The sequence below is a fragment of the Molossus molossus genome, unplaced genomic scaffold (genome assembly GCF_014108415.1).
Source record: "Molossus molossus isolate mMolMol1 unplaced genomic scaffold, mMolMol1.p scaffold_m16_p_13, whole genome shotgun sequence".
NCBI lineage: Eukaryota > Metazoa > Chordata > Mammalia > Chiroptera > Molossidae > Molossus > Molossus molossus.
In genome coordinates this window covers 3,683,807-3,696,590 of record NW_023425348.1, presented here as the reverse complement: position 1 = coordinate 3,696,590, position 12,784 = coordinate 3,683,807, and the positions used below count along the sequence as shown (strand labels likewise).

General features: G+C 42.4%; 1 protein-coding gene across 1 annotated transcript in view; it reads right to left on the bottom strand.

Annotated features, from left to right (window-relative positions):
- PDGFD (platelet derived growth factor D) overlaps positions 1 to 12,784 on the bottom strand; it is a 279,190-nt gene that overhangs the window by 82,434 nt on the left and 183,972 nt on the right. The window contains exon 2 of the mRNA XM_036260183.1: positions 671 to 875. Within this exon, the coding sequence (XP_036116076.1) occupies positions 671 to 875 (205 nt within the window). The remainder of the gene's footprint in view (positions 1 to 670; positions 876 to 12,784) is intronic.

Here is a 12,784-nt window from a genome sequence, read left to right as displayed (position 1 = left end):
AAACAACAGCCAGGGCTTTCTTTGATAAATATGCTGAAAAGGGAGATTATCAGCCCTGGCTGTCATCTTCTGATGCTGACTCAGAAACTGCAGGAACCAGACCATCTGAGAAGCAGAGTCCCAGGGGTTTCCTTCTTACACACACCTCGGATCTTAAAACTGTGATTTCAGGGTAAGGTCCCGTGTTCGCCATCACCCTCTCCTGGTGCTGGGGCAACCATCAGTGTGCACAGGTTACAATCCTCTGGATTAGTTCCTGGAGCCCAGCAGGGTGTACACTCTAAGCCCAAGGCAGACTTGGGCCGCCGCCACAGGACTTGGCTGCAGGTGATCTGGGGTTGGTTATCTGGCTGCAGCCATCTGCTCACCGACTCTGTTCTAGGCCTGGCCTCCAGACTCCCCCTGTTTGGGGCTGGGGGGTCATGCAGGTCATGCAGACTGGCTCTGACAGGTATGAAAGTGAGTCAGCCAGGTTACTTGATTCTGCAGCAGCTGGCTATGCTCCAATTTCTTTGGTCTCCTGGGACTGACATGTGGCTTTTTGAAAAAGAAGTGGTGTCTTGAGTAGGTCCAAAGAGCCCCAAGGGGAAGTTTATCATGATGTTTTCTAAATTCATCTTTTTTTCACCTTGGAAGAGTTCTCTAAAACGGATTATTTTTCTTCACTTACCTACAGATATCATTTTCTGCTTCCTCTAATCCAAACTGATTGTCAAAGGCCAGCTGTATCCGGGTTTTCTCCTGGGAACGGAGCCGCCAGGTCAGGAGCAGGTTCCGGGGGTAGCTGTTTGGGAAGCGGGGACTCTGCACATGGCCGTTTCCAGTCACCTGGATGGTTTCGTCTCTTCGGTACAAGTCTGTGAGGTGATTGCTCTCTGTTAGTAGTCACAACTTGTAGAAATTAGTATGTTGCTCCAATTACAGGAAAGCAAAAAGAGAACAGTTTAAAACAGTCACATTTCAAAGCACTTCTTGATTTCGTTTAAAGACATAAGACCAAAGGGCAGCCTTCTGGTTAAACAAACAACATATATATTTCTCCTATTATCCCCCAGGTCCTCAGATTCCTCACAAATCTAGACTTGGAGCTGAACACTTTGTATGTGGGGGGCTCTGTTAACATTATATTTGATACGCAGAAATTAATAATTACCTCAGAACTCAGGTTCATTTTCACTGGAATGAAAATAAGCATATAATTTCAAATAGTTCATTCTTCCTCTTTTCAATGTAATATAAATAATTGATTTTTTTTCTTTTGCAGGGTTAGTGTAATATTATATCGTCACTGATCACCACAGGAGGTAGATAATAAATATTGCTGACTAAATGAACAAGTGAGTAAAAAACAAATTTTAAAAATCTAACGGTGTTATGACCATATAACTTCCATTCAAGTGACGTTTTTCAGTGGTTTCTCCATCATAAAAATCATAATTTTTTGCATTAGTTTTTAATGACTTCAAATTGGGCCAATTCATGTTTTATTTTCTGTTTGTTGTACAGTAAAGATTTTGTCTGGTCTTTGTCCTGGGTTCCTGAGAAGAAGCTTCTAAACCCTTAGAATTTTGCAAGTAATAGAAGTGTTCTTTTTCGCAGTAGGCACCTGGGACCACATCTGAGTTCATGCTAATGAGGCAATCTACTGGGAAGCCCTAATTAGTTGCAGAATGGGTGCTGGCCACCACGGAAAGACCAACATGTGATTACGAGACAGGCCCATAGCCAGGATGAGCGGAACAGGGAGACCGAGACAGATAGTTAAACAGCAGTTTGCAGCCACCTGGCAAATCCTATCTTCCCTAAACCAGGGACTCCTAAGAGTAAATGGTTTGCAAGTCTCCCCAACCAGAGGGTAAATAGCTTAAATCACTCTACTCAGGGAGACAGAGAGCAGAATCCAATTAGTGCCATTTGCCAACCACATCGAAGGACAAATGAAGTGAAGAGAATAAACCTCACTTTGGTACATCAGCATAAAGCTGGTGAATATTCTGCTGAAACCTTCCCCTGAGACCTCCCGTAAGATTCCCACCTGCAAGAGAGAAATAAAAGCCTCAAGACAAAGGGCCCATGGAGCGCTGTCCATCCCAGGAGCATGCCCTTGCCCACGGCCTCCTTCCCCCACAGGCACATCTCCTAGACTCTAAGGACCCCAGGAGGCTTGCAACCGGGGCGCAACGGAGAGCAGCAGCTTGTCCCAGACAAACCCCCTGACCCTGTCTCCAAGGCCCCTTTTCTCTGACTTCTTAGAGCCAAAGCAGCCCAGCCTCGGCTCATTTCCCCAGCCCTTCCTTGTTTTATTGTCCTCAGCTTTAATAAAATTCGCCTAGATGCATTGTAAATTTTTTTTCCTACCCAAAGTCAAAAATCCACACACTGCCAGTTGGGCTGAGGCAGACCCACCAAGGGCCAGTTCCCCTTTCCGGTACCAATGAGAAGATCTGGGCTCTGAGCCTTGACATCAGCCTGACCTCCCAACATCCCCGGAGGCAAGGACCATGGAGATGGGGTCCAACCACACTGCTGGGCATTCAGTCAATACTGCCTGCAGGATGAAACCCTAATACAAACTCTGGTCGCTGGGGCGGGTGAGCCTCCTAGTCGGTGACACACTGTCGTGCTGGGAAGGTCACCTGTCCAAGGAAATAAAAAGCTTCATGTGTGGGACCCTTCCACACTTGCTTGCCATGTATGTCTCTTTATTTGGCTGGTTCAGATTTAGTAAAACTGTAATTTTAACTATAGTGCTTTCTTAAGTTCTATGAGTTGCTGTGTGAATGAAAAGAAAAATAAAAGGGTTCTATGGAAAGTGGCCTCACAGGGTGACATGGTCACGGATTCCTAAGTGGGCCGGTCATGGTGGGTAGTCAGGCCCCAGGCATACCACATTTTAGTTAAAAAGTTTACTTCTGCCTTAAGCAAGGCCTGTTCATTGGTTCTGGGCATCTAGGTTAACTCACGTTTGAAGTGTCACAACCACCCTCAAAAATCACATACTCTTGTTAACTGTGCTGTAATCTGGAATCTCCTTGCCTTTCCCACCTCCATGTAATCGTCCTTAAATCCCTTCCTCAATTTAAAATGCATGAAAAAGATATATTGTTCCCCAGCATATATCTTCAGTTTGGCTCAAATAAACTCTCACCAAAATTCTCTGCAGGTTTGAGGCTGGTACAATATTCGCAAGTCAATAAATGTTATACACCACATAAACAAAATGAAAGATAAAAATCATACTATCATATCAATAGATGCTGAAAGAGCATACGACAAAATCCAGCACCCATTTCTGATAAAAATGCTCAGCAACCTGGGAATAGAGGGATCATATCTCAACATAATAAAGGTTATATATGAAAGAGCTACAGTCAACATCATACTCAATGGGCAAAAACTAAAAGCATTTCCCTTAAGAACAGGAACAAGACAAGGAGGCCAACATTCGCCACTCTTATTTAACACAGTACTGGAAGTCTTAGCCACAGCAATCAGACAGGAAGAAAAAATAAAAGGGATTCAAATTGGAAAGGAGAAAGTGAAACTGTCATTATTCGCAGATGACATGATACTATACATAGAAAACCCCAAAGACTACATCAAAAATTTACTAGACTTAATAAATGAATTTGGCAAAGTGGCAGGATACAAAATTAATGTCAAGAAATCGATGGCATTCTTATACACCAATGATGAATTCACAGAAACAGAAACTAGAAAACAATCCTATTTATCATTGTGGCAAAAAAAAAAAGATACCTAGGAATAAACTGAACCAAAGAAGTAAAGGACCTATTTGCAGAAAACTACAGGTCATTGAAAAAAGAAATAGAGGAAGATATAAAAAAGTGGAAGCACATACCCTGTTCATGGATTGGAAGAATTAACATTATTAAATGTCCATACTACCCAAAGTGATCTATAGATTCAATGCAATCCCCATCAAAATATCGACGACATATTTCACAGAACTAGAACAAATACTTCAAAAGTTCATATGGAACCAAAAAAAGACCTCGAATAGCCACAGCAATCTTGAAAAAGAAGAACAAAGTAGGAGGGATCACTTTACCAGATTTCAGGTTATACTACAAAGCCACTGTAATCAAAACAGCCTGGTACTGGCACAAGAACAGGTATATAGACCAGTGGAACAGAACAGAGAACCCAGAAATGGACCCAAGGCAATATGCTCAATTAATATTTGACAAAGGTGGCAAGAGCATACAGTGGAGTAAAGACAGCTTCTTTAATAAATGGTGTTGGGAAACTTGGACAGCTACATGCAAAAAAATGAAACTGGACCATCAACTTACACCATACACAAGAATAAATTTAACATGGATAAAAAACTTAAATGTGACTCATGAATCCATAAAAATCCTAGAAGAAACTGTAGGCAACAAAATTTCGGACATCATACGGAGCAGAATTTTCACTGATCCATCACCTAAGGCAACAGAAACAAAGGAGAAAATGAACACATGGGACTACATCAGACTCAAAAGCTTCTGCACAGCAAAAGATACAATCATCAAAATGGAAAGGCAACCCACTGTATGGGAGAGCATAATTGCAAATGATACATCAGATAAGTGGTTAATTTCCAAAATAAAGAGTGCTCATACAACTCAACAAAAGGAAAACAAAGAACCCAATTAAAAAATGGGCAGAGAAACTAAATAGACACCTGTCCAAACAGGACATGCAAATGGCTAAAGACATATGAAGAAATGCTCAACATCACTAATCATCAGATAGATGCAAATTAAAACAATGAGGTATCACCTCACACCTGTCAGAACGGCCGCCATCAACAAATCATCAAACAACAAGTGTTGGCGAGGGTGTGGAGAAAAGGGGACTTTAGTGCACTGCTGGTGGGAATGCAGACTGATGCAGCCACTATGGAAAACAATATGGTGTTACCTCAAAAAATTAAAAATTGAACTTCCATTTGACCCAGTGATCTCACTTCTAGGAATATATCCTAAGAAGCCCGAAACACCAATTATGAAGAATATATGTACCCCCATGTTCATAGAAGCACTATTTACAATAGCTAAGATCTGGAAACAGCCCAAGTGTCCATCAGTAGATGAATGGGTAAAAAAGCAATGGTACATATACACAATGGAGTACTATGCAGCTGTAAGAAAGAAAGATCTCTTATCCTTTGAGGTGATATGGAGGGACCTGGAAAGTATTATCCTAAGCGAAACAAACCAAACAGAGAAAGACAAGTATCATATGATCTCACTTATTTGTGGAATATAATGAACATAACAGTCTGAGGAATGGGGTACTCCCAGAGACGTGGAAATGGGGTACAAACTGACAAGCCCCAGAAGAAGGGATGGTGTGGGAGAGATAAACCACAGAATTTATATGCATGTATGCATCAACAATGGACATGGACAACAAAGCTGGGGACAGGGCGGCGAGGGAGGGGGAGGAGGGAAACGGGGGGGGGGGAGAAACAGCTGTAACAAAAATAAATAAATTAATTAAAATAAATAAATATATAAATTTAGAAAATATTTTCCAAACAAAAAAAATACTCTGCAGGTTTGAACTGTTCTTATATCAACACTAGCAATTTCTCACACCTGAGGGGCTTGTGGGAAACTGAGTGTGTAGCCAGTAGGTCAGGAGTATGGGTAGCCTGAGGCTCTGAGTTTGTAGCTGGGTCTGAAGTTGTGTGGTCGGGACTGGCCCTTCCCCTGCAAGCTGAGGGAACTCTGGTAGCTCACGCCAGACTTACATCGCACAGTGGATCCGTTTCTCATTTCTCCCAATATCCAGAGTTCTCTGCCCTTTACATGATGGCTTTTTAGGCCTCTGCATAAGCAGACTTCCAGCTACGGTCTACTTCTCGTCGCCGCAGACCACTGACTAGGGCCTGTGTTCAGCGAGCAGGTCGGGAGCCTGACTTGCTGGGGAAACCACTGCGGGCTGGGATGTGAGGGAGGCCCTTACAGTTTCCAAAATGAGAGCAGGAGGGTGAAGGATGGATCAGAATGTGAGTGTTCAGTCTCCTCTCCTTTTACAAACGTTCTTGTGCACACGGAATTTCACCTTTGATTACTCATTCTGTATTAAAGTGGTTGTGCTCGCCCAGTTCAACTGTCAGGGAAAGTCCTTGTCAGAGTGCAGGTGGCTGAAGGGTGCACACTCCCTGCTTGCACACCAGGCCGCTGGCTCTGCGGTCCTGTCGCCACCTCCGGGAGCTCAGTAAGGACCAGGCCCAGAGACGGTTTTGCCGGTTGACCCTTTCCCTTCTCTTCCCTTGACCTGACACTGAAAACGCAGCCATGACAGTGACCTGTCTGCTCATGCAGCGCACGGTGGCGGCTGCTGCTGGGGACTACTGCCAGTGAACAAGCATCCGTCAAGCACCGACTCTAAGCAACGCATGGCAGCATTTTCAACCCTTTATCTCTTGGTTATTCCTTTCATAATTATTGTCATAGTTTTTTTTTTAAACCTCCATTACTATTACTTACTTACGATTTCTCTAAATTAATATTTTTAATCAAAAGCAGATCTATTCTAAAATAAAACTTTATATCAATAATGTAAATAGCAACTGGATACCATGTGCCAGGAATAGAAGGTAACCATAAATGTAAATACATAACTATTAAATTTTAAAGTAACCCATTTCAGCCCACTCGGTGCAGTTCAGTGGTTGAGCATCGACCCATGCACCAAGAGGTCGCCTGTTCAATTCCCAGTCAGGACACATGCCCAGGTTGTGGGCCAAATCCCTGGGGGCATGCAGGAGGTGTCAATCAATGTTCTTTCTCATTGGTGTTTCTCTCTCTCTCTCTCTCTCTCCCCCTCTCCCTTCCTCTCTCTAAAATCTATTTGATATAGTTGGAAACAGGAAAGCTCTGGAAAGGGTAAAAGGCTTGTTGAAAGGAAGATGATTAGCCTCTTGGTGCTGCAAAGGATGACCTGGAAGGAAAGCACTTGCATGGACTACCTCCTCGGAGGCACAGTAGTCCCTCCGGATCTGCAGGGGTACATCCCAAGACCCCCAGTGGAGGCTCGAAATGGGATAGTACAGAGCTCAGTATGTGCTCTGTATTTTTCCTACACGCATATACTTATGGTAAAGCTTAATTTGTAAATTAGGCACAGTAAGAGATGAACAACAACTGATAATCAAATAGAATAACTGTAACAACATACCATAATAAAAGTTATGTGAATGTGGTCCCTGATTTCGGGGCGTCGCTTGTTGATGTTTTCATGCAGATGCTTTGCTTTCTGGTGCAACACGTTGCCATCAATCAAAACACGTTTTCTATTCATGTCTCCACCCATATATGTAATACCTTTTACATCTCAACTCAGGGCTTATTACACACGGTGGCTATAAGGTTTGCAGTTGGAGGTACAACAGTAACTAGCACACGTTGATTTTCCCTCCTTACAATTTCCCAGACATGATTCCTTCTTACAGTAGATCTGAGCACCCTTGGTATACAGCTCTCTCTCTCCATACGGAGAATTTAACCTTCCACTTGAAGGAAGCACTTCGGGGCCTGTCTTTGGCACATCTGAATTGCCAGTATCACTACTCTTGCACTTTGGGTCACTGGTAAGTAAAAATAGGGTGACTTGAACATCAGCACTGGGATGCTTCCCTTCGATCTGATAACCGGGCGGCTGGGACTTCACTCCCAGGCGGAGCGGCTGCAGCGTGAGAACTGGGCAAAGGGATGTCATGTCCTGGGGGATGGACTTTTATTACACTACTCAGAATGGCGTGTGTGCCATGGAAAACTTAGCAATTGTTTATTTCTGAAATTTTCCTTTAATATTTTGGGACACAGTTGACCGTGGGTAACTGCAGCCGTGGAGAGCGAGCTCTTGGATAAGGGCTGCCAGAGACGAGGCTGGTGCCTGAGCAGGGCTCCCCTTGTCCCTTGCTTAGGGGCCTCTTCCCTACCCCCTATTTTCCATTTTGGTTTTTTTTTATTATTATTAAACTGACAGGAATTTTTGTGTTTTTATATTGACTCTGTGGCACGGGCTCTTTAATAAAGCTAGGCTACGCCTTTGGTGCAAAGAAAAAGGTTCTGACCTAGAATGCAGGCAGCGGTGCGTCCACGCCAGGGAAAGAGACTCAGAGGAACTGGTAGTTAAGAAAGGACCACAGAGGGATGAGTCAGAGGCAGGACACCCAGCTCACCCACGACCCCGCCCTGCGTGGCCCAGCAGAATGGGGAGGGTAGACAGACGTTTTTGAAGAAATGGTGTTTGGTTCTGAGTGGCAATGAGAAAGCCAGGTGGACGCCTTGGCAGGCTTCTGAGGTGGGCAAGGAAACAGAGCAGCTCGGCGGAGCGGAGAGGAGGTGGCAGTCCCCGAGCCCCGAGCCCCAGCGGTCTGCAGAGGGAGGCTCAGCTGCCGGGGGCGGGGGGGCGGGGGTGCTGACCAGAGGCTTCCTGGGAAACCAGAGGAGTGACGTCTGGGAGCGAAGCAGAGGACACAGCACTGCCACGTCTGGGTCAGGTTGCCCAGAAGAGGCGATTTCAATGACAGGGAGGTCAAGGCGTCAGCACACAGAAGACCACAGAATTTGTCAATAACAGAGTCACTGGCTCCTTCATACGTGCACTTGTAGAGATCTCTGCAAGTGAAAAGGGGGCTTATTTTTCTCTGGAACATTTCTGAAGATTAGATTGTCTTAAAAGTACTAACTCTGCTTTTAAATGGAACATCAATTATGCTTTTAAGAAAACTGTGGTGGGGTTGGTGGGAGGAATTTTCATTCTTAACATAGTTTCATAAGAAAAAAAAAACTTGTTTCCAGTTCTATGAAGTTACCACAGACCTGTGTTGCAGTAGATTGAACAGGAGGCCAAACAACCAAAAATCTTGTTTTCTGATTTATTTTCCCTTCAAAACAAAATACTGCCAAAATCTACATACATACAAGATAGACATGAATACCAGCAAACACTTTCATCGTGCTTGTTTGTGCAAGGCACTATTCTAAACACTCTGGACGCTTCATTTACAGAATCTAAACTCTTTATTAAATATGACTGTGTGTGTGTGTGTGTGTGTGTGTGTGTAACCATATATACTTCAGATCTCAGAGGGGAGGTGGGTGCGGAGGATGGAAAGAGATTAGCCAACAAATTTATATACATATATACAAAGCCCATGGACACAGACAATAGTGTGGTGAAGGCCTGGAGTGGGGCAGGGGCTGGGTAGAGGGAGGTCAAGGGGGAGAAATAAGGTACATCTGTAATATTCTCAACAATACAAATAATAAATTTTTAAAAATTCAAGTTTATTATTACCATTTGACAGAGGAAGATTCTGAGGCACAGAGAGGTCAAGAAACTTATTCAACTCTGGAAATATTCAACTATGGAAACTTATTCAACTACGGAAATATTTGAGAGCCGGGCAAATATACCTGCATTGAATATAGTTGGAGTTGATATAGTCACTGAGCTGGTGAAGGGTAGAGTCGATACAAATCCAGGCAACCTGGTCCCTGAGCTGAGTTCTTAACTTCTGATCTATGGACGGTATTCTTCCTTCTTGGTCTGAAATTTGCTAGAGGGAATTTTAGATTCTTTGCTCTCTGTAATCCACTTTGACTTTTGAATCACATTGTTTACATATAATTGATAACTTCATGCCAAGTCAGTGCTATTCTTAACTGAAGAGTTATAATGAATTATAGATACACAGAGCAACCTATAAATTAAACCTGAGATAACTACCAAGTATTGTATACAAAGTCACATTCCTGAATGAAGGTATTTACTCCGGTGTTGCAATAATAGCAAACATTTATAGAGCAATTATTATGTGCCAGGTACACCAATAAATAGTTTAAAGACCCTACTTCATTTAATCTTCACAACAACCCTACACAATTAATATCTGCAATTTACAAAGGAAGCTCAAAGAGTTTAATAAACATGTGCCCTCAGGGCACAAACTAGTAGTGGGCTCAAGATTTGACCCTAGGCAGTCTGTTCAGAACACACATAACTAGAGTGCTGTACCATCTGCATGACTACAAAAACATGATGTACACCATTTTTTATAGAATTTATATGTATGTTTATATGGCCAAAATGTAAGTTCTTATTTTGCATTTTAATACAGACAGAGGTTTATGTCTTCAAAAACTGAGTTGTGCATTTGACATTATTTTAAAAAGGCAATTGGAAAAAAAAAGCCAAAAAGTCATATCTGTCTGTCCTGTCCCCTTGAAGCAAACTAAGCTCACCCAACAGCATATTCCAGGAGCTCAAGAAAAGTCACTACCACTGTCCCTTATCTCTGGAATTCAGCTAAAAGAACCATTCTCAAAATGTGGTCTCCAGACCAGCATGATTAGCATCATCTGAGAGGTTGTTAGAAATGCAAATTTTCAGGCTCCACCAAGACCTACAGAAGCAGGGATGCTATGGGGGGAGCCCTGTACTATTGTTTTAATAGCCCTCCAGGTGATTTCGATGCTCCATAAGTTTGAGATTCACAAAGCATCTCATATTTTCTACTATTTTGCTGCTTCTTCTACACTTCTTCCATTCCTCCACTCCTTGCTTTAAAATAATAATAATAATTTATTGATTTTTAGAGAGAGAGGAAGGGAGAAGGAGAGAAAGAGAGAAACATTGATGTGACAGGACAATATTGATTGACTGCCTCCTGCACTTCCCCTAACAGGGATCAGGCCTATAACCTGGGCATGTGCCCTTCACCAGAATTGAACTGGCAACCTCCTGGTGCAAAGGACAATGCCCAACCAACTGAGCCACACCGGCCAGGGCTCCACCTCCTGCTTTGACCCCATACTTCATGTCTGATTTCTGATCTTACCTCCCAATTTATGGCTCATTGTGGGCTCTCTCTCCTGTCTTTTACCTTGGAACCTCTTCCAGGACATCAGTTGTGGTAAACAATGACCTAGGGTCAGAGACTACCGACCTTTGACACTGAATACCTGGGTCTCACCCCTTAGTTAGCTTTCCTCATTTCATGGAACAGTCATTCTAGGTCCCCAAAGAACATATTTGATAACCCACTGTCACATATTGTAATGTTTGAGGAGAAATAAAATTACAAATAAAGCTAGTATTTATTTTTATTTTTTCTCAAATGATATTATCTATGACAACATAAGATGCAAAGGACAGCTGAGTTGTTGTAGTAAAGATTAAAATATCTCATCGGAGATTCCATAGGAATGACGTAGTTGCAAGCTGCACACCTCACGCAGATTCAGTGGAACAGTGAAGACACTCGTTTGCCCCTTTGTCCCTGTAGGACATCCAGGGGCCGGCAGCTTGACCGGCCCTGTATTCCACAGCTACAAGCCTGAAGCAAAGAGTGGTCTTCGAGTCAGGAAATTCCCAACTTGCAAAGGGATTTCCTACAAAATTTCATTTGTAAAATGTCTGTTCTTTGATCATGCAATATATCGAACTGTGTATGGAAAGTAACCTCCCAGGGTGATCTCATCATAAATTCCCAAACTGAGCAGGTCATGGTGGGTAGTCACATCCCAGGCCTATAACTTCTTTAGTGAAAGTTTTTAAGCCAGCTCTGTCCATTGTCCTTGTGCATCTAGGTTGATACACCTTTGAAATGCCAGAAGTAATACCCCTCCACGGGAGCATTAACCCTCGAGAGCACATCATCTCGTTACCGATCTTGCAATCCAATCGTTGCTTTGCTTTCTCCATTCCTGCTCACATCCCTTTTTAAATTTCAAATGCATAAAAGAATCTGAAAAACTGCTATTCTGTGGAACATTTAAGATCTTGCTCCCTGGCATATGTCTTTAGTTTGGCTGAAATAAACCCTTACAAAAATTGTCTAGAGTTTTCGACCTTTCTAACACTGATCATAGACACGAGGTTTGCCCAGAAGGTAGTTGAATGATATATAAACCAGTCTCACTTCTGCTGCAAAACAGCAACCACAATGTGACCACCTAATTTTTATAGGGTGCAGTATATTTCATAAGCCAATTTTGCAAGTCTACCATAAATAATTTGACAAAAAAGTAGGCAGTAAATATCATTGTTCTAATTCTGTTTTTTTCTTTTAAATCAAATTTTGTTTTGTTCCTTTAACAGACAGAGAATCAACACAGAGAAGTTAAACTGACTGGCTGCAAGTCAAAAGAAAGAAAGGCTGGTATATGTAGGAGGGGAATCTTGAACTCAGCTCTATCATGTTCTAGTCCTGGTGGCTTTCCCCCATGAAAACAAACAGCAGCATCAGACACACCATGTCATCTTTCTGCTTCTATTTCTCAAACTAATACTTTAGACAGCTGAATAATGTAGTATTTAAGAGTTCTTTCAGGTCCAAATGACATGACCTCTCAACAGTTTTCTTTTCTTTCGAGGGGACAGAATTGCTATGGTCTGAAGGTTAACAGACACCAGTGAAGCAATAATGGGAAAAAGGAATCTGAAATCCAGTATCTTCAGTGGAGTATCTAACAATGGTATTATATATAGCTGTATGCTCTCACCTAAAATAAGAGAATAAATGGGTGATTCCAACAAGTGGGTCAAACTCATGTTATTTAATAAAATATTACTGCTAGTAAACCAGAAATGTGTCCTAGACATACAATGGTCACTATGCACATCAGTTTGAACACATTATAGAGGAAGTTAAATAAATTCTTTCATGTAGAAACAATGTAATTTATCTTTTGCTTTCCCCCCCTTTTTATTGATTTTAGAGAGAGAAGAAGGGAGAGGGAGAGAGAGATAGAAA